This window comes from Oncorhynchus nerka, linkage group LG12 (genome assembly GCF_034236695.1).
Source record: "Oncorhynchus nerka isolate Pitt River linkage group LG12, Oner_Uvic_2.0, whole genome shotgun sequence".
Classification (NCBI taxonomy): Eukaryota; Metazoa; Chordata; class Actinopteri; order Salmoniformes; family Salmonidae; genus Oncorhynchus; species Oncorhynchus nerka.
Window position 1 is genome coordinate 64,491,389 of NC_088407.1, and position 19,076 is coordinate 64,510,464.

The following is a 19,076-nucleotide window of genomic DNA, read 5'->3' on the forward strand; positions in this document are numbered from 1 at the left end:
AGTTTATTACAATATGTGCCTGGTGTGTTGTGGCCACAGGGGCTCTCGAAATAAATGCTAATTTAACCATTCTTCTAGTAGTTTAAAATGCAGTGGTATATATGAAAATAAAAGCTTCCAATGAAATTAACATCCCCACCTGTCATGATTTATTTCTATGTGGTGGCACTGTCCACTCAGTTGTGCTGAATTTTGACCTCAGCTGAGCTCCTTCATGCATAGATTTTTCTTTGCACTTCCTCATTTTCACCATGCGTTTGTGATTAAAATAGCCTTTATTCCAATGCATTTAATTTATCATCGTTTGCTTTTGTCAGTCAGCTGTTCAGAGCGCACACTGCTTTGTTTTTCAGGTGCGTGCAGATACTGATGTTCTCCGTATCTTCCGGGGCCAGAAGTAGGCCATTTATTTTGCTTTATTATTGTCTATCAATATTTGTTTTCTTTCCTGGATCAGCTGACGGTCGACAATATCACTAGCCTAGAGCTAGACACCAATGTGCATCCAATAAGTATACGTTAATGATACTATGCCTATAGATTCGGTTAGAAGCATTTGATTTTGCAATGACATAAGATTACATTGTCTGGGATTTGTGTGCCCATGGGAACTATTTCCACGGCGAAACAAATCCAATCTTATTGGTCACATACACGTGTTTAGCAGATGTTATTGCGGGCGTGCTTCTAGTTCCGACAGTGCAGCAATATCTAACAAGTAATATATAAAACAATTTCACAACAAATACCTAATACACATCTAAGTAAATTAATGAAATCAAGAAAATATAAATATATGGATGAGCAATGTCAGAGCAGCATAGACTAAGATACAGTAGATAGTATAGAATACAGTATATACAGTTGCGGAAGTTTACATACACTTTAGCCAAATACATTTAAACTCAGTTTCACAATTCCTGACATTTAGTCCTAGTAAAAATTCCCTGTCTTAAGTCAGTTAGGTTCACCACTTTATTTTAAGAATGTGAAATGTCAGAATAATATTAGAATGATTTCAGCTTTTATTTCTTTCATCACATTCCCAGTGGGTCAGAAGTTTACATACACACAATTAGTATTTGGTAGCATTGCCTTTAAATTGCTTAACTTGAGTCAAACACGTTGGGTAGCCTTCCACATTCTTCCCACAATAAATTGGGTGAATTTTGGCCCATTCCTCCTGACAGAGCTGGTGTAACTGAGTCAGTTTTGTAGGCCTCCTTGCTCGCACACGCCTTTTCAGTTCTGCACACCAATTTTCAATAGGATTGAGGTCAGGGCTTTGTGATGGCCACTCCAATACCTTGACTTTGTTGTCCATAAGCCATTTTGCCTCAACTTTGGAAGTATGGTTGAAGTCATTGTCCATTTGGAAGACCCATTTGCGTCCACGCTTTAACTTCCTGACTGATGTCTTGAGATAATGCTTCAATATATCCATGTAATTTTCACCACATAAAGTGCACCAGTCCCTCCTGCAGCAAAGGACCCCCACAATATGATTCTGCCAACCCCATGCTTCACAGTTGGGGTGTGTTCTTGGGCTTGCAAGCCTCCCCCTTTTTCATCCAAACATAACGATGGTCATTACGGCCAAACAGTTCTATTCTTGTTTCATCAGACCAGAGAACATTTCTCCAAAAAGTACGATCTTTGTCCCCATGTGCAGTTTCAAACCGTAGTCTGGCTTTTTATGGTGGTTTTGGAGCAGTGGCTTCTTCCTTGCTGAGTGGTCTTTCAGGTTATGTAGATATAGGACTCGTTTTACTGTGGATATAGACAATTTTGTACCCGTTTCCTCCAGCATCTTCACAAGGTCCTTGTTCTCGGATTGATTTGCACTTTTCGCAAAGTACATTCATCTCGAGGAGACAGAACAAGTATCCTTCCTGAGCAGTATGACGGCTGCGTGTTCCCATGGTGTTTATACTTGCGTACAATTGCTTGTACAGATGAACGTGGTACCTTCAGGCGTTTGGAAATTGCAACCAAGGATGAACCAGACTTGTGTAGGTCTACAATTCTTTTCTGAGGTCTTGGCTGATTTCTTTTGATTTTCCCATGATGTCAAGCAAAGAGGCACTGAGTTTAAAGTAGGCCTTGAAATACATCCACAGGTACACCTCAAATTGACTCAAATGATGTCAATTAGCCTATCAGAAGCATCTAAAGCCATGACATCTTTTTCTGGAATGTTACAAGCTGTTTAAAGGCACAGTCAACTTAGTGTATGTAAACTTCTGACCCACTGGAATTGTGATACAGTGAATTATAAGTGAAATAATCTGTCTGTAATCTGTCTGTAAATTGTTGGGGAAATTACTTGTGTCATTCAAAGTAGATGTCCTAACCGACTTGCCAAAACTATAGTTTGTTAACAAGAAATGTGTGGAGTGGTTGAAAAACAAGTTAATGACTCCAACCTAAGTCTATGTACATTTCCAACTTCAACTGTACATGTGAGATGAGTAATTCAAGATATGTAAACATTAAAGTGACGAGTGTTCCATTTATTAAAGTGGCCAATGATTTCAAGTCTGTGTGTAGGCAGCAGCCTCTCTGTGCTAGTGATGGCCATTTAACAGTCTGATGGCCCTGAGATAGAAGCTGTTTTTCAGTCTCTCGGTCCCAGCTTTGATGCACCTGTACTGACCTCTCAGGGTGAACAAGCAGTGGCTCGGGTGGTTGTTGTCCTTGATGATCTTTTTGGCCTTCCTGTGATATTGGGTGCTGTAGGTGTCCTGGAGGGCAAGTAGTTTGCCCCCAGTGACGCGTTGCGTAGACCGCACCACCCTCTGGAGAGCCCTGCGGTTGTAGGCGGTGCAGTTGCCGTACCAGGCGGTGATACAGCCCGACAGGATACTCTCAATTGTGCATCTGTAAAAGTTTGAGGGTTTTAGGTGACAAGACAAAATTCTTCAGCCTGCTGAGGTTGAAGAGGCGTTGTTGTGCCTTCACCACACTGTGTGGCTGGACCATTTCAGTTTGTCAATGATATGTACGCAGAGAAACGTAAAAAAAAACGTTCCACCTTCTCCACTGCTGTCCTATTGATGTGGATAGGGGGTGCTCCCTCTGGTGTTTCCTGAAGTCCACGATCATGTCCTTTGTTTTGTTGGCGTTGATTGAGCTTATTTTCCTGACACCACACTCCCAGAGCCCTCAACTCCTCTTGTAGGCTGTCTCGTCGTTGTTGGTCATCAAGCCTACTACTGTCTCGTGTGTAAACTTGATAAGTGAGTTGGAGGCGTGAATGGCCATGCAGTCATGGGTGAACAGGAAGTACAGGAGGGGGCTGAGCACACACCTTTGTGGGGCCCCAGTGATGAGGATCAGCAAAGTGGAGATGTTGTTTCCTACCTTCACCACCTGGGGGTGGCCCTTCAGGAAGTCCACGACTCAGTTGCACAGAGCGGAGTTCAGAACCAGGGCCCAGAGCTTAATGATGAGCTTGGAGGGTACTATGGTGTTGAATGCTAAGCTATAGTCAATTAACAGCATTCTTACATAGGTATTCCTCTTGTCCAGATGGGATAGGGCAGTGTGCAGTGTGATGGCGATTGCATCGTATGTGGACCTATTGGGGTGGTAAGCATATTGAAGTGGGTCTAGGGTGACAGGTAAGTTGGAGGTAATATGACCCTTGACTAGTCTCTCAAAGCACTTCATGATGACAGAAGTGAATGCTATGGGGAAATAGTAATTTAGTTCAGTTACCTTTGCATTCTTGAGTACAGGAACAATGGTGGCCATCAATTTCACATAATGAAAAGTTACATTGACAGTTACACTTACAGCGCATTTTCCAAGATCTCCAAGATCCATGATTTGTACAGGGTTTAAGTTCATTGTTCTAATTCAATTGTTAAATGCTTAATAATGACAAATAACTGTCATGTCATTGATGTAAGAAAAGGTAGTGCCATGTAAAAATGTTTAAAAAAAAGAAGAAAAAAAAGAAATTCAACTCATGTATTATATTGAATGCTTCCTATTCAGCGTGTGTTCATGAGTTTAAAATTGCCTTGACAGAGGGTAGGCTACTGGCAGTAGTGTAGGCCTAGCGAGGGTAAACTCAAGTAAATGCAGTTTACCCACCTTTTTTCAGAAAAATGCATTGAAATTACCGGAGCACGACTTTTTTCACCATTTACGACCTATATATTTTTTTACTACTACACACTGGCTACCGGTAAGGCCTATTTGAAGTTTATGGTAATACACATTGTAGCCTAGTCTAGAAAGTTGACCATGTGTTAGGGTGACGGTCCCGTTTTTCCCGGGACAGTTTCAGCCCCATTTCAACTGTCCCGAAATTTCAGGCTACAAAAAAGGATACATTTGTCAGCAAGACACAACAATTAATTTAGGCCTAATCAATGGCAATCGCTGAATGTCATTAGGCACACATTTAGGTGTTTTGTAACAGATGTTTATTTCCATTAATCAAATAGAGTGAGTAGGCTGTACATGCAGTTTGGATGCTGGAATTATTTGAGTGGGCGAACAAGCACAGGTAGCCTACTTTGACGTGATTTATTTGACAGATAAAAATATCATGACTAGTTGTATTCCTGCCACATTAAAAGGTAATGTACAGTTCAAATGACGTCTATTACTAGGCACATGAATTTCGCAATACAGAGACCCCCTGGGTGTGGCTGTACCTTTCTGCTCTTTCAAGTAGTCTTCATTCTGTTTCAGCCAAAGCTCAGTCTTGATTTTCACCTCTTTGTCATTCAGGAGATACTGCAGAGAAGGGTACATAAATGACCTTAGTTATGCATTTCCAGGCTTTATTTGCTGGCAATCCTGTAAAGTCAGAATAAATACATGGTTCAATATTAGGTGCAACGTAAATTAAAATACAGTACATACCAGCTCAATCTCATCATCATCAATACCACTCAAGTCCAGCTCTCCATTTTCAGCATCCTCATCTGAAAAATAAATTCAACATTATTATTATAAATGTTAAGTATTGTAGGTTCTCAGGTACGCCAACCCACTCTGGGAGAAAGACCTCAATTCCACAGCAGATAACACTTTACAAAATTCATCCAGTGTGTTTCTGCAAAAACAATTGTGCCTGGAGTTTCAGTAAATAATAAGCACCACAAATTAAAAAAACTAAACAATAAGTAATAGGTTAAAGCCAGATTTAAGCAGATCTGCCTGTACAGATTGTCTTTTCAATTACAATACGCTTTCAAGATTGTGGTACGCTTTATTTTCATGGAGTTGCTGAAACGTCAATTTGCATTTTGATGCGAGACAATGGATTCCTAAGCCTCATTTCCATTTTTACCCTCCTTCCTCTGGTGATTGTTCAGGTTGTCTGAGAAGAAACAGCCACCTTTATGCCGAGACAAGACAGGAGTGTTCTCAAATCCCAGGGAACTCAACACTTCAATGATGGACTGGAAAAAAAAAGTCTGATTACCTTTGATAACAGAGACAAAATGATTGAGGGTTTGACTTCAGCAAGAAAAAAACAGCTTTCACACACAGATGAATCTCCTTGATTAGCCATTTTTCTAATAAAGTGAGCCTCCTTCGCCTGCCTACACACAGACAGTCTCAGTCAAAGGGAAGAGAATTGCGTCTTAAGAGGCAACATGTGACAGGTTTACGGGAGCCGTTTAACTTCTGTCACCTCTCTGTTTGACGTGTTCAGAGAGCCATGCTTCCCTAGGTTAACACACTCACCACAGAAGCACAAAAAAAAATAAAATAGGCAGTAAATCGAGACTAGCTGCAAATGAATTAAAGTGTTGTTTGCAGCAGGATAAAAAGGCAGTGCAATTTACATTCTATTCTCCTTTAATAAAGCCCTCTTAAAAATGACATCATGGTGGGAGATGGGCTTCTACAGTTTTTGTTCACACACTCTTGCACAGCACACCCTGCTTATCAATGCCACGAGCCCCAGGATTCCTTAGGCCTTTCCTTTCCCAATGAACACTTCTTTACCAGTAGATCCCCCTCCCCCTGGAGCACTCTAGAACGCACTCCAAATCCACCACGGAGGGGAGGAATGAAGGGTAGACCACTGTCAGATCATCAACTGTGGGGGCTGTCCACAAGCTAAAAACACCCAATTCTGATGTGATGTCAGAGATTAGATGCTACACCGCAGAGCTTCACTTTTGTGTGTGAGTGAGAGAGATGGAGTCGCTGAGCTCCTTGAGCCCATATTTCAGAGAGAGAAAAAGACTGGGGAGAAAGAAAAAAAAGTATGGTCCAGCAAATTAGAAGGGAGCATCGGTGCTTCGAACCTGCGTCCTCCTCCCTTCTCCGCACTCTGCCCAGAAAACACTCTCCAGAGTTTGTGATCGTCAGGATGAATCAGCCTGTGGCATGGTGCTGCTCACGGTGGATCACTATTACCTAAACATCAAGACTCCCTTGAGGTCCCCAACAACACCGCTGCTCCAAACACCGCTGCTTTCCCTTAACCTGAGAACATGACAAGTCTCATCATCATGCAAAACCAGCCCAGTGGTAAAGTCAAGCAGACTACATGGCAGCTCTGTGCTGAAGACAACCAAACAGAGCAGAGGAAATAAATAAAGTGTAATATTCTCCGACTGACATGGGCAGGCCAAGCTGAGGCAAGAAGAGCCCATTAAAATATGACCTCCCTAACCTTGACTGAGCCCAGACAGACCCTACTCCCACTCAGCCACCTGCCTGGGCCCCTGCCCTGAGCCAGAGGGAAGGCGAGAGAGATGGATAGAACGAGAGTGAGCGAGCGAGAGATTGGTGATAGATTTCATAGTGCTGCTGGGGGCAGAGCTGTGTGCTGGTTGACCATGTTGAGCACATCTCTAGCACTAACCTTGGGACAGGGACCCACCAAGCATTACAGCCCACTTCATTATCTGTTCCAACCCTACCACATACATCAAACAGCATTCAGATATGTTATCATGGTGACTTGACAGTCCTTATGACATAATCCTGTGTTTGTGCTCCCTGGTTTCCACCATGCTAAATCAATAAACAGGTTTTAGCCCTGATGCACGCACAGCGAGTTAAAGCCCTGTGTGTGTGTGTGTGTGAGAGAGAAAGTAACAGCCTGAGGCACAGGACTTCCTGCTCCTCCGTGGTAAACGGCAGCTGTCATCTCCACTCAGGCTGGGAGCTACAGACAGAGCATCTCCTTTTCCTCCCCAGTCCACGGAGACGGATCATGTCCAGTCACGAATCGCTCATATGAAATGTGTCACAGACTATGATGCAGCATCTCACCAAGCCTAGGAGACACTACTGCAGCTCTTGAGAAACACATAATCAGCCTGGTTTTACATTTGAAATCACAAAGGGGCTTTTGTGAGACTTCCTGACAAAGTGTAATAGGCCTGCAGAGATTAAAATACATACTAGAATGTTTTTATCCTAATCTTCCCGCTTTCGACATATGCATATCTCTATGATGTCATCAGTAGTCACCTTACCCCACCTTCCTCCGAGGGGCTGGCCATCCGGCCATCTGTCATGCTGGCCCTACAGACTGTACTGCCCCTAGGCATTGTAAAACACCCCACATCTCCGCCTCCTCACTGTGGAATTGAGGCATCTCCAGATGTCAGGCAGAGAATGTAAATGACAGAGCGGAGGACCTTTGTGTGTGTGTGTAGCTTCATCTGACCTCTATGATTGCCTTTTTGTTAAATGGGAAGGAAGATAAACACCACAGTTTAAAGGCTAGCCCAGGTAGGTAGGTCAGATGGGTAGAGTGCTGCTGCTGCTGACTCAGTGAACATTTCATTCTATTCCACCTTGAATAGCTTCTAAATAGACCTTTAAACAGCCCAAAATTAGCAACTAGAGATGTTCTCACTGTTCACTTGGATCTGCCTTAAGACACTCACACACCAGAGGTCGTTATGCTCTCTGAATTATTTTATGTTTAGCTTCAAGTTTACAGAGTAGTAACTGTAGTCTTAGAATTGGAGAGTCAGGAGCCTACTTATTTACCAATGACTTTAAGCACTGACAGTGGACAACTCCAGTCCTTGAGCGCTTGGTTGTCCAATGATTGATTGACTTTCAAATCAAAACCTGGTATGTGGGGGAAAATAAGGCACAAGTTTGTTTTCTGCACAAACATCTGAAATGGTTCAGGGAAGTGCCAAGATTCACCTAAATCCAGAGGCCCAACACCTTTAAATGGCCCTTGCTGAGTGCTGACATTCTCAGCCCATAAAAGCAGAGCCGTTTAAAAAGTGCCCGAGGCTGACTGTGCTCAGTGATGCTGTTAAGGTCAGGCCCAAAGTCATTGATTGGACTAAGTGCCTGGATGAAAACACAGGCCTTCAATCAATGCCTGCTCTAATGGTAAAGGACAGTGCTCCCTGAAGACAAAACTATATAGACGTTTGCGAGTTATCATGTGGTTGCCGAGTCGCAAAGCTTTGCCAAGACTGGCTGCTCTCTCCCTGACTCAAGTGTAAATGAATATGCCATTACTCAGAGACTAGAGCATCTAAACTACAGCACACGTATTGTAACAATCTCTGGTTTCCACTCTTCAATTAGAAGTCATCTGTACCAGTGACCGGATCTGGGAGCAGAGAGGGTTCCAATCGAGATTTCTAAATAAAACCACGGGTCTGGGTCGGATCCGATATGATTGTCACGGGTCTCAGGTATGTGCAATTTTAACTGACTTGTCCGGAAGGGCCCATACAGATCCAAACGCAACAGCTGCAGTATAGCGAAAGAGACATTTTATCATTCATGCTGCTGCTCTTGCTTTTCATGAGTGGAGCACGGCGCATGTAGCATGTTGGCCAATCATGAATCAAAGTGGCACAAGGCGACAGGTATAAAACCTGTGCGTGTGGCAAAAGTTAGAAGATATTTAATCAATGGAAGATGGAATAAATTACAGAATTAAAAAGTTATTGGAGAAGGATGGGCACCAATGACCAAGAACCACAACAGGTAGGCTGCTACTTAATATTCTGAACAGAGGTAACTGTAGGATGAGAAGGCATATTCACTGCAGCCTCAATTAGCCTAGCTAGTTAACTCCCGGGTTAATGCTGTCAAGACAGGTACTACATAATCATATTGGATGATAAATAACCTAACTATGGCAACTATTAGTCTACTATAGCGCGAGTCTGCTTGTTTGGTTGCGGTCTCATCTCTCATCTGCTCACAGTATCGCCCCTCCCTGCCTGCTAGAGCAGCACCCCTCTCTCCCTTTATCAGCTCCAGTTAATAAAGTAGCATAAATTACTTTCCCCACACTCTAGCTGTCTCTATGTTTTAAGAATTCATTTATGCATATCAGGTCCAGGTGGCAAAGCCCCAGGTCCATTTCGAAACGGGTCCAACATTTTGGACTCATGAAGATCCTCTACCTTCAATACAGGCGTTAGGGATGGATGACAGATTGGTTTAGTCTACTCAACTCCATCTTTAGTATCTTAAACACATGAACAGACTCAAAAGGACCCCTCCTCCCTTTCCTCTTAAGCCGTGCCCAAACCAACAGTGCACAAAAACATGACTGATCACACACACACACACACAGATGAAAGACACCGTACTAATGACAAGGTCCTACTCTGTCCACTTAATGCTTCAAACATTGAGCTGGGGACCCTTGATCCTCCGCCCCTCCCAAACCCGCCAGTTTTGGAGAAGCTACTCTGAAAATATAGTTTACCAAGCTACCAATTACTTCACACCGGAAGAAGTTAAGCTACACTAAAGCTACCCTTACGAAAAATATAGTTTACTTAAGTAAAGTTAATTAGAAAAATATAGTTTAGTTAAAAAAAAATTAAAAATATATTTTTAAAATTTTTACCCCTTTTCTCCCCAATTTCGTGGTATCCAATTGTTTAGTAGCTACTATGTTGTCTCTTCCTACAACTCCCGTACGGGCTCGGGAGAGACGAAGGTTGAAAGTCATACGTCCTCCAATACACAACCCAACCAAGCCGCACTGCTTCTTAACACAGCGCCATCCAACCCGGAAGCCAGCCGCACCAATGTGTCGGAGGAAACACAGTGCACCTGGCAACCTTGGTTAGCGCGCACTGCGCCCGGCCCGCCACAGGAGTCGCTGGTGCGCGATGAGACAAGGATTTCCCTACTGGCCAAACCCTCCCTATGATGATGACGCTAGGCCAATTGTGCGTCGCCCCACGGACACGACAGAGCCTGGGCGCAAACCCAGAGTCTCTGGTGGCACAGCTGGCGCTGCAGTACAAGCGCCCTTAACCACTGTGCCACCCGGGAGGCACCTAGTTAAATAAAGTTAATTAGAAAAATAGTTCACTACTTCCAAACTACATTGTGGAAAAAATATCAAAATCTGAAATGTCATAGACCTCAAAAGAACCATCGCTCTGTAGTCAGATGTTAACAGAATGTGTGATTTAGCCAATTAAAACACAAAGCAAGCATTAGGTTTCAAGTGTGAATTGGGCAGGTCTGATGCCAAAAAAGGAAATTCTTGCCTACGTCGCACATTTTTAGCAAGAAAAAGTGATTGTAGTTTTATTTCATTTAACCTTTATTTAACTAGGCAAGTCAGTTAATAAGAACAAATTCTTGTTTACAATGACGGCCTACCCACGCCAAACCCGGACGACGCTGGGCCAATTGTGCGCCGCCGTACTCCCAATCACGGCTGGATGTGATGCAGCCTGGATTCGAACCAGGGACTGCAGTGACGCCTCTTGCACTAAGATGCAGCGCCTTAGACCTCCGCGCCACTCGGCAGACCTAATTCCAGCAGTTAGCTACACCAATGTGGCATTAAATAAATGATTAACTACTGAAAAAAACTACCAAGATTTGAATGAATTTCAACTACCACCAAGATAATGCAATATGTAATTCAAATATTAGTTGAACTACAGGTAGTTCACTACTCCAACACTGCAATTAGCCAGGCCTGAGACACCACTGGCAGACTGCATCCATGACACAACAATTGCAGACACACAGCTCCATGAAAGCAGCCCCAAGAGGTACACACACCAACACTGACTTGCTTTAAATGATCCTCTCACTAAATCAGCCACATATTAAAAAGTCTTCTATTGGAATGAGTCAAAAGGTCAGCCAATGTACAGTACCAGTCAAAGTCAATTCAAGGGTTCACTATTATTTCTATGCTGTAGAATAATATTGAAAACACAAAAACTAACATGTAATCATGTAGTAACCAAAAAAAAGGGTTATACAAATCAAAATATATTTTATATTTGAGATTTACAAAGTAGCCACCCTTCACCTTCTTGACAACTTTACACACTATAGGCATTCTCTCAACCAGCTTCACCTGGAATGCTTTTCCAACAGTCTTGAAGGAGTTCCCACATATGCTGAGCACTTGTTGGCTGCTTTTCTTTAACTCCGTGGTCCAACTCATCCCAAACCATCTCAGTTGGGTTGAGATTGGGTGATTGTGGAGGACAGGTCATATGATGCAGCACTCCATCACTCTCCTTCTTGGTCAAATAGCCATTACACAGCAATGACAGTGTTGGATCATTGTCATGTTGAAAAATAAATGCCAGTGGGTCTAAGCGCAACCCAGATAGGATGGCGTATCGCTGCAGAATGCTGTGGTAGCCATGCTGGTTAAGTGTGCTTTGAATTCTAAATAAATTACCTACAGTGTCACCAGCAAAGCACCATCACACCTCCTCCTCCAAGCTTCACGGTGAGAACCACACATGCGGAGATCATCCGTTCACCAACTCTGCATCTCACAAAGACAAGGAGGTTGGAACCAAAAATCTCAAATTCAGACTCATCAGATCAAAAGGACAGATTTCCACCGGTCTAATGTCCATTGCTCGAGTTTCTTGGCCCAAGCAAGTCTCTTCTCTTATTGGTGGTTTAGTTGCTTATTTGAGCTGTTCTTGCCATAATATGGACTTGGTCTTTTACCAAATAGGGCTATCTTCTATATACCACCTCTACTTTGTCACAACACAACTGATTGTCTCAAACGCATAAAGGAAAGAAATTCCACAAATGAACTTTTAACAAGGCACACCTGTTAATTGAAATGCATTCCAGGTGACTACCTCATGACACTGGTTGAGAGAATGCCAAGAGTGTGCAAAGTTGTATAAGGAAAAGGGTGGCTACTTTGAAGAATCTAAAATATATATTCATTCAACACTTTTTTGGTTACTAGATGATTCTATGTGTTATTTCATTGTTTGTCTTCACTAATATTCTACAATGTAGAAAATAGCAAAAATAAAGAAAAACCCTTGAAGGAGTAGGCGTGTCCAAACTTTTGACTGGTACTCTATATCTTTCCCTTTCACGGACATGGAGGATGAGATCCACATGACAAATGTACATTGAGATAACTCAAACTCACATCAGTCAATAAAGCCTTTTGATACATTCATTTGAGAAGCATTATAAACTCAGCAAAAAAAGAAACGTCCCTTTTTGAGGACCCATCTTTCAAAGATAATTTGTAAAAATCTAAATAACTTCACAGATCTTCATTGTAAAGGGTTTAAACACTGTTTCCCATGTTTGTTCAATGAACCATAAACAATTAATGAACATGAACCTGTGGAACGGTCGTTAAGACACTAACATCTTACAGACGGTAGGCAATTACGATCACAGTTATGAAAACTTAGGACACTAAAGAGGCCTTTCTACTGACTCTGAAAAACACCAAAAGAAAGATGCCCAGGGTCCCTGCTCATCTGCGTGAACGTGCCTTAGGCATGCTGCAAGGAGGCATGAGGACTGCAAATGTGGCCAGGGCAATAAATTGCAATGTCCGTACTGTGAGACGCCTCTACAGGACGGACAGCGGATCATCCTCACAGTGGCAGACCATGTGTAATAACACCTGCACAGGATCGGTACATCCGGACATATTTTTATTTCACCTCTATTTAACCAGGTAGGCTAGTTGAGAACAAGTTCTCGTTTGCAACTGCGACCTGGCCAAGATAAAGCAAAGCAGTTCGACAGTTACACTTGGAATAAACAAACAATCAATAATACAGTAGAAAAATCTATATACAGCATGTGCAAATGAGGTAGGATAAGAGAGGTAAGGCAATAAATAGGCCATGGTGAAGTAATTACAATATAGCAATTAAACACTGGAATGGTAGGATGTGCAGAAGATGAATGTGCAAGTAGAGATACTGGGGTGCAAAGGAGCAAGGTAAATAAATAAATACAGAATGGGGATGAGGTAGATTGGATGGGCTATTTACAGATGAGCTATGTACATGTGCAGTGATCTGTAGGCTGCTTTGACAGGTGGTGCTTAAAGTTAGTGAGGGAGGGAGGTAAGAGTCTCCAGCTTCAGAGATTTTTGCAGCTTGTTCCAGTCATTGGCAGCAGAGAACTGGAAGGAGAGGAGGCCAAAGGAAGAATTGGCTTTGGAGGTGACCAGTGAAATATACCTTCTGGAGCGCGTGCTACGGGTGGGTCCTGCTATGGTGACCAGTGAGCTGCAATAAGGTGGGGCTTTACCTAACAGAGACTTGTAGATGACCAGGAGCCAGTGGGTTTGACGCAGAGTATGAAGCTAGGGCCAGCCAACGAAAGCATACAGGTCGCAGTGGTGGGTAGTATATGGGGCTTTGGTGACAAAACTGATTGCACTGTGATAAGACTGCATCCAATTTGTTGAGTAGAGTGTTGGAGGCTATTTTGTACATCACACCTGCGGGACAGGTACAGGATGGCAACAACAACTGCCCAAGTCACACCAGGAACGCACAATCCCTCCATCAGTGCTCAGACTGTCCACAATAGGCTGAGAGAGGCTGGACTGAGGGCTTGTAGGCCTGTTGTAAAGGCAGGTCCTCACCAGACATCACCGGCAACAACGTCTCCTGTGGGCACAAACCCAACGTCGCTGGACCAGACAGGACTGGCAAAAAGTGCTCCTTTTCTGTTAGTCACATGTCTGTGGAACTTGTTCAGTTTATGTCTCAGTTGTTGAATCTTATGTTCATACAAATATTTACACTTTAAATTTGCTGAAAATAAATGCAATTGACAGTGAGAGGACGTTTCTTTCTTTGCTGAGTTTATGATTCAAGCCGATGACTCATTTTAAATCACATAATGGTGAGTCTTAAAACCAACCCCATCTAATAATCTATTCTTCTGACAATAGATTATGTTTTGTCCTTAGTGGCTACACTGATCCTTCCATAGAGATTGACTCGGTTTGTTTTGAAACTCATTCCCGTCTGACTAGATTTTCTTCACCTTCTCTCTACACTCCCCAGATGCCCACTACCATGAAAACCAATCTGCTTCACCACATCAGGACAGAAAGTCAACATCCTCCCCATCTCTTACACCTTTGAAATCCCCCACACCTTGACATTTCTAGATATGGAGTAGAGGGAGAAGTGAGAGACAGTGGAATATCAAAATTAGGAAGGAGCAGTAAGGAATATTTCCGATGCAAACTAACAGCAGGACAAAAAGCATCTAGACAAGCAACAGGTTTGCTAACCGTTCTCCTTCTCCTCTCCGATGCACTTGCTGATAGACTCTGGGAGGCCGAGGCTGGCTGCGGTGGGCATGGGCCCCAGGAGGGAGGCCAGTGATGGGCCTCTGCGTGGAGGTCTCTCCTCCTGCCCCTCTCCATCCTCCTCTCCAGAGATCACCTGGTCACACAGCTCCTTATTGAGGTGCTGGGCCACAGCCTTTAGCTCCTCGTCCTCCCTCTCCTCCCCATCAGGAAGAGATATTTCATCGTCCTCTTCCTCCTGGGGGCCTAGGAGAGGTGGAAAAAAAGAGCAAGACATCCAAATAAAATCCTATAAATCCTACATGCAATGACATTTCTTAATTAAACTGATAAAAACGAAATGATGCAGAGAACAAGTAAAGAGACTGACATTGCATTTCAAGGCAGATTGATTTAGTCACTGTTGTGGCTGATTATGAGAATAATTCAAACTGTATGACATCTGTGTTTTCAATTAAGTCAAGAGTCCTTCATGTAGTTATGGGTGAATCTATCAACCCGGCTAATGAGACAAGGCACCTTATAAAAGAAGCACCTGGTTTAATTCTACGGTACCATCAAGCTGTCAAAGTATCATCATGACGACAGCCCTCTTAGTGTTGATAAAAGCCCAGTGTGTGTGTGTGTGTGTGTGTTATAATTGTGATTCCCAAGCCAGGCAGAAGAGCAACAGGCCTACATCACGCTGACAGACAGACAGACAGCCAGCGTGCAGAGATTAAGAATGAAATGCAACACAATCAGCTAGGGGGACACAGATGGTTGGAGGGGGTTTAGCGCATCACAGTTAGATGGCAAATGTGCGTCATCATAACATTCTCATTTGCACTTAAGTGAACAATTATTTATTATTTTCCTGAGTATTTAGATAAATGGAAGTTTCAGGCTCTAGCGACAGACTGGCAGCATAGTGAGATACACACCCCCCCCCCCCCTCCCAGGGGGTCCTAACTAGAGAACTTGCATGGCTGCTGAGCACGACCCCTGTGTCGTACCGGATTTTGCACAGGAGGCGTACATCCCTCTCAACTTGGGCCGGCTCTGCTCCAGCTCCATCTCAATCTCATCTTGGTACTCATGGATTTCACCTGTTGAGATAAAATACAGTAAACTCTGTAAAGTCAGAGTGGAGTCGGCAATCTTTGTACATTTAAAAAAAAAATAAACATTTTTCATAACCGTACCTTGAACATCATCAATCTTCTTCTCCAATTCTTCCTCAAGCTAGAAGGAAAAAAACTAAATATCAGGGTGTGAATGTAAAAAACAGCAGTGCCATATTGAGACAAATCACTAGTTAAAACATAGGACAAGATAAATAAGGTGGTATCCTTCCTGCAGTTCCTCACCAGCTTCATTCTTTTCTTCCTCTGGCCAGCGATGAAAGAGGGCGGGTCACACTCCTGGTCAAGATCCACTTTCATAAATTCCTCAATGGTCAGCTGGCTGGTGGGCGTGTCCTCAAACTCATTCAATCTGAACCATGAGAAGGAAAAGATTCAGCATACTCTTCATATAGATGACGGAGAACATGCCAGGCTAATCCTATTTCATTTGGAAGATGCTCTAATGTGCTTTTCAAGCAGCGCTCACCTCTTTCGTAGTGTGGCCTCGCACACCTTCACTACACTAATGATTTCTTTGATGGTACGGCGGAACTCGTGCATGCGAGCAGCGACCAACAGGGCTGAGAACAAAAACACACACAGGTGAAATACTCCGTCACAGAAACAAACCTTGCCGACAAGTTTAATATCCACATATATTTTCCAATTTACCTACCAATTGTTGTAATATTCACGTTATAATAATCTATTAATGTTGGTAGAACATGTAGCGCTTACAATGCCAGGTTTGTCATTTCAATTCCCACGAGGGAACAGTGTGAAAATGAATGCACTCACTCTGGATACGAGCGTCTTCTAAATTACTAAAATGTAAATAATCTAAGCCATTAGATAAATCATCAATTCAGTAGTACTGTAACCCATGTTTTATGTAACTGACAGTAGCAAGGTCTGTTTGAAGATGGATGTAAGGTTCTGTTCTTACGCAAGTACTGAGTAAGTAATGGTCTTCGTTGTTTCAGTAGCCTGCTTTTAGAAATCCCATGGTCTCTCACACACATTCACTTAATATTGAGTAATAAGTTCTAAACTTTTCTTTCCTCTATGTAAGTGAATCATCTACATGATTAATGATAAGCAATTCATTCATCTGATATTGCAGCTGAGGAAAAGCAAGAAAGGCAGAAAAGTGGAACCAGGAACATAAATGTCCACATGCCTGGGGAAGTTGGTTCTTCAGTTTTAGGACGTCTTGCCAGTAATACATCTAAGCAGGGAGTGTTCTGTTCAGGTCAAGTAAGTAGGGAACAGACTGTAGTACATTGTCACTAATTGGAGCCTCTGTGGTTACTTATGAGTGTTACCTGTGATTAGGGGGTCACCTATGATCGAAGTTTGCATGATTTGAGCTATGATTACAGATCCCTGTGGTCAGCGATACCAGTTGACATGGTTACCTGTAGTTTCTGTTATTCATGATAAGGACTAGCCTACCTGCGATTGTGGTGGTAACCTGTGGTGTGGTTTACCTGAGCTCATTGTTACCTGCGCCACACAGTCCTGAGGGTCTCCGTCCCGTGTGCATCCAGTCCCTTTTCATCCTCTGCAGCAGTCGCAGTGCTGTCATGGACACCTCATGGTTCTTCTCTCCAAACTCCAGCATGTGGGCAAAGCGAGGGATGTACAGGCAGGGGTCTGGAATGGGAGATTGAGAAACTGAGATCCAACCAGTCAAGCAACATTATTATGCTAATATATGAATTGCAGATGTCTAAATGGTGTACAGCAGGGTACTGTTTACAACTCTGTAGACATTGATCAGAAAGTGCTGTGTCTTCTTTAATGAAAAAGTCAATATTATTGGATATACTCATATTATTCCCAGTGGAACACATTGTGACCAATAAGGACGAATACTTCTACACTGCATTTGCAATCCAAACTACCTTAACTCCTGCCTTTCCATCATCCGAAGCAAACTAGTGACATTCAATCTCCATCATGTCAATTTAAATGTGTCGTTTCTCCTTTTTATGCACTTTGTGATTATTTTCTGTAATGAAAAGCACTATACAAGTTAAGATTATTACTGTAGAATCAAATGACCCATTTGGCAGTGGCAGAGCCTTCTGTTGGAAAGCTGGAATACATTCAGTTGCCAGACGTTGCATATAAAAATGCCATGAATAGAGCTGACATGATTCCTTATTCTACTTGTCAGGGAGGGATATTTTTCTCTACAAAGAAATAGGCTATATCTGAACGTTCCAAAACGTTGCATCCTGCTGAATGCACTCCGGGTAGAGCAGGCTGCTGGTAATAGGATATGGTAGGAGCCCAACCCCCATCTCCAAATCTAACATGTCTCCTGGGCTGGCTCTAGTCAAGTCTCTACAAAGCAAACTTCAGGAACGGTCCCTTCTAATCTAACGCGCCAACATTCAGCCAAGGTAAACAGAAGTGCGGTATTCTGCTGTCAAAGCTTTTGCTCGTGGCTTGCATCCAGGGGAAATAAAGTGGTGCGGCTGATGTTACTTAAACAATGCAAAACAGGATCAAACAAAGCTCAACTAATTCTGCATCAAACTTTCTCATTTCTGACGAGTGGAGATATTACAAAAGTAAACCAATCGGACATTAAATTACGAATGGTTTAAATCCAAATTAAGCAGTGATTACGCATAGGCTATAATCGGTCATTTAAATACATGTATCATTTACATCAGAAACAAGGACGTGGATATATATTTTTTTGAGTTGGAAATAGAAACAATATTTTCACTAAGAGTTTGTGCGATCTCAGTCCGATGCTTAATGTCCATATTTGGACTTCGCATTGAATTAATGCTGCATTCGTAACCAAGTGGGAATTGACCATATAGGACAGGAACATTTCAATAGAAAAATCCTCCAACTGGTAATTACTAGTTGAGAACTCGTCTATCATCCTGAGCTCCCACTTCTCCTACATGCTAACATCACCTACTAAGGAAATTAGCTTGCACGCCTCCAACTCAATCATCAAGTTTGCGGACGACACCACAGTGGTAGGCTTGATTACCAACAACGACGAGACGGCCTACAGGGACCCTCAGAGTGTGGTGTCAGGAAAATAACCTCACACTCAACGTCAACAAAACAAAGGAGATGATTGTGGACTTCAGGCAACAGCAGAGGGAGCACCCCCCTATCCACATCGACGGGACAGTAGTGGAGAGGGTAGTAAGTTTTAAGTTCCTCGGCGTACACATCATGGACAAACTGAATTGGTCCACCCACACAGACAGCGTTGTGAAGAAGGCGCAGCAGCGCCTCTTCAACCTCAGTAGGAGGCTGAAGAAGTTCGGTAAGTCACCAAAAACACTCAAACTTCTACAGATGCACAATCGAGAGCATCCTGTCGGGCTATATCACCGCCTGGTACGGCAACTGCTCCGCCCACAACCGTAAGGCTCTCCAGAGGGTAGTGAGGTCTGCACAACGCA

The 19,076-nt window shown here is 43.0% G+C and overlaps 1 protein-coding gene across 5 annotated transcripts in view; it reads right to left on the bottom strand.

The window, feature by feature from the left end:
* Nucleotides 1-19,076, bottom strand: part of LOC115138580 (transcription factor IIIB 90 kDa subunit-like) — a 66,756-nt gene that overhangs the window by 24,275 nt on the left and 23,405 nt on the right. For 4 of the 5 annotated variants that reach the window (XM_029675553.2, XM_029675552.2, XM_029675555.2 and 1 more), the window contains 8 exons: nt 17,137-17,286; nt 16,118-16,211; nt 15,874-16,000; nt 15,709-15,748; nt 15,520-15,612; nt 14,507-14,770; nt 4,882-4,943; nt 4,671-4,752 (listed from right to left, as the gene is read on the bottom strand). In XM_029675553.2, the coding sequence (XP_029531413.1) occupies nt 4,671-4,752; nt 4,882-4,943; nt 14,507-14,770; nt 15,520-15,612; nt 15,709-15,748; nt 15,874-16,000; nt 16,118-16,211; nt 17,137-17,286 (912 nt within the window). Of the gene's footprint in view, nt 1-2,628; nt 2,881-4,670; nt 4,753-4,881; nt 4,944-14,506; nt 14,771-15,519; nt 15,613-15,708; nt 15,749-15,873; nt 16,001-16,117; nt 16,212-17,136; nt 17,287-19,076 lie in introns of those variants that run through there. The other variant, XM_065025732.1, reaches the window with a different exon arrangement.